Raw genomic sequence first — 625 nt, forward strand, 5'->3', positions numbered from 1 at the left:
TTAAAATATTCGGTCCTTTAAAAGGTTTTTACCCGAAATCCTTTGATTAATTTCATCCTTTTCAACACCAAAGTCATCAGAAGCTTCCTCAAGCTCAGCCACAGCCGAACTCTGAAAGCGGAGATTAGTCTTGAGCTCTCTCTCGAACCAAACGTTGGAAAGCTCAGTCAATTTCTGGTACTTGCAAATTTCACGGAGCGCCACTGTCCCTGGCCTGAATCTGTGAGGCTTCTTCACTCCTTCGGTTGCCGGAGCTGACTCTCTGACTGCTTTTCTGGCTAATTGCTTTCTCTGAGATTTCCCTTTGGTGGATTTTCGGGCAATTTGTTTTGTACGAGCCATTTGGGAATTAGGAGTTAAGGGATTTGGTTGAGAGAGTAATTGGATTTGTGAAGGATTTTGAGTTTGGAATGTAATGCCGCCTTAATATCCACCTCCACCTTCGGAGAGATATTTAAGCATAATCATTGACTAATCACCAAGAATTTTCAATGCTTGGGTTTAGAATCTTGAATTTCCAGTTAGAATTAGCAATGACATACATCATACTGGGCAAGTTTTTTCCCACCGCCACCACCACCACCATGGCTGCATTCTAAGAACTTGGGAAGTCCAAAAACTTCAG

At 42.4% G+C, this 625-nt stretch overlaps 1 protein-coding gene across 1 annotated transcript; it reads right to left on the reverse strand.

The window, feature by feature from the left end:
• On the reverse strand, positions 1–342 carry LOC107820484 (histone H3.2-like). Its single transcript, XM_016646773.2, has one exon. It carries the CDS (start codon positions 340–342, stop codon positions 1–3), a length of 342 nt encoding a protein of 113 aa, XP_016502259.1.
• Positions 343–625: the final 283 nt, after the last annotated feature.

This window comes from Nicotiana tabacum, chromosome 19 (assembly GCF_000715075.1).
Source record: "Nicotiana tabacum cultivar K326 chromosome 19, ASM71507v2, whole genome shotgun sequence".
NCBI classification, from domain to species: domain Eukaryota; kingdom Viridiplantae; phylum Streptophyta; class Magnoliopsida; order Solanales; family Solanaceae; genus Nicotiana; species Nicotiana tabacum.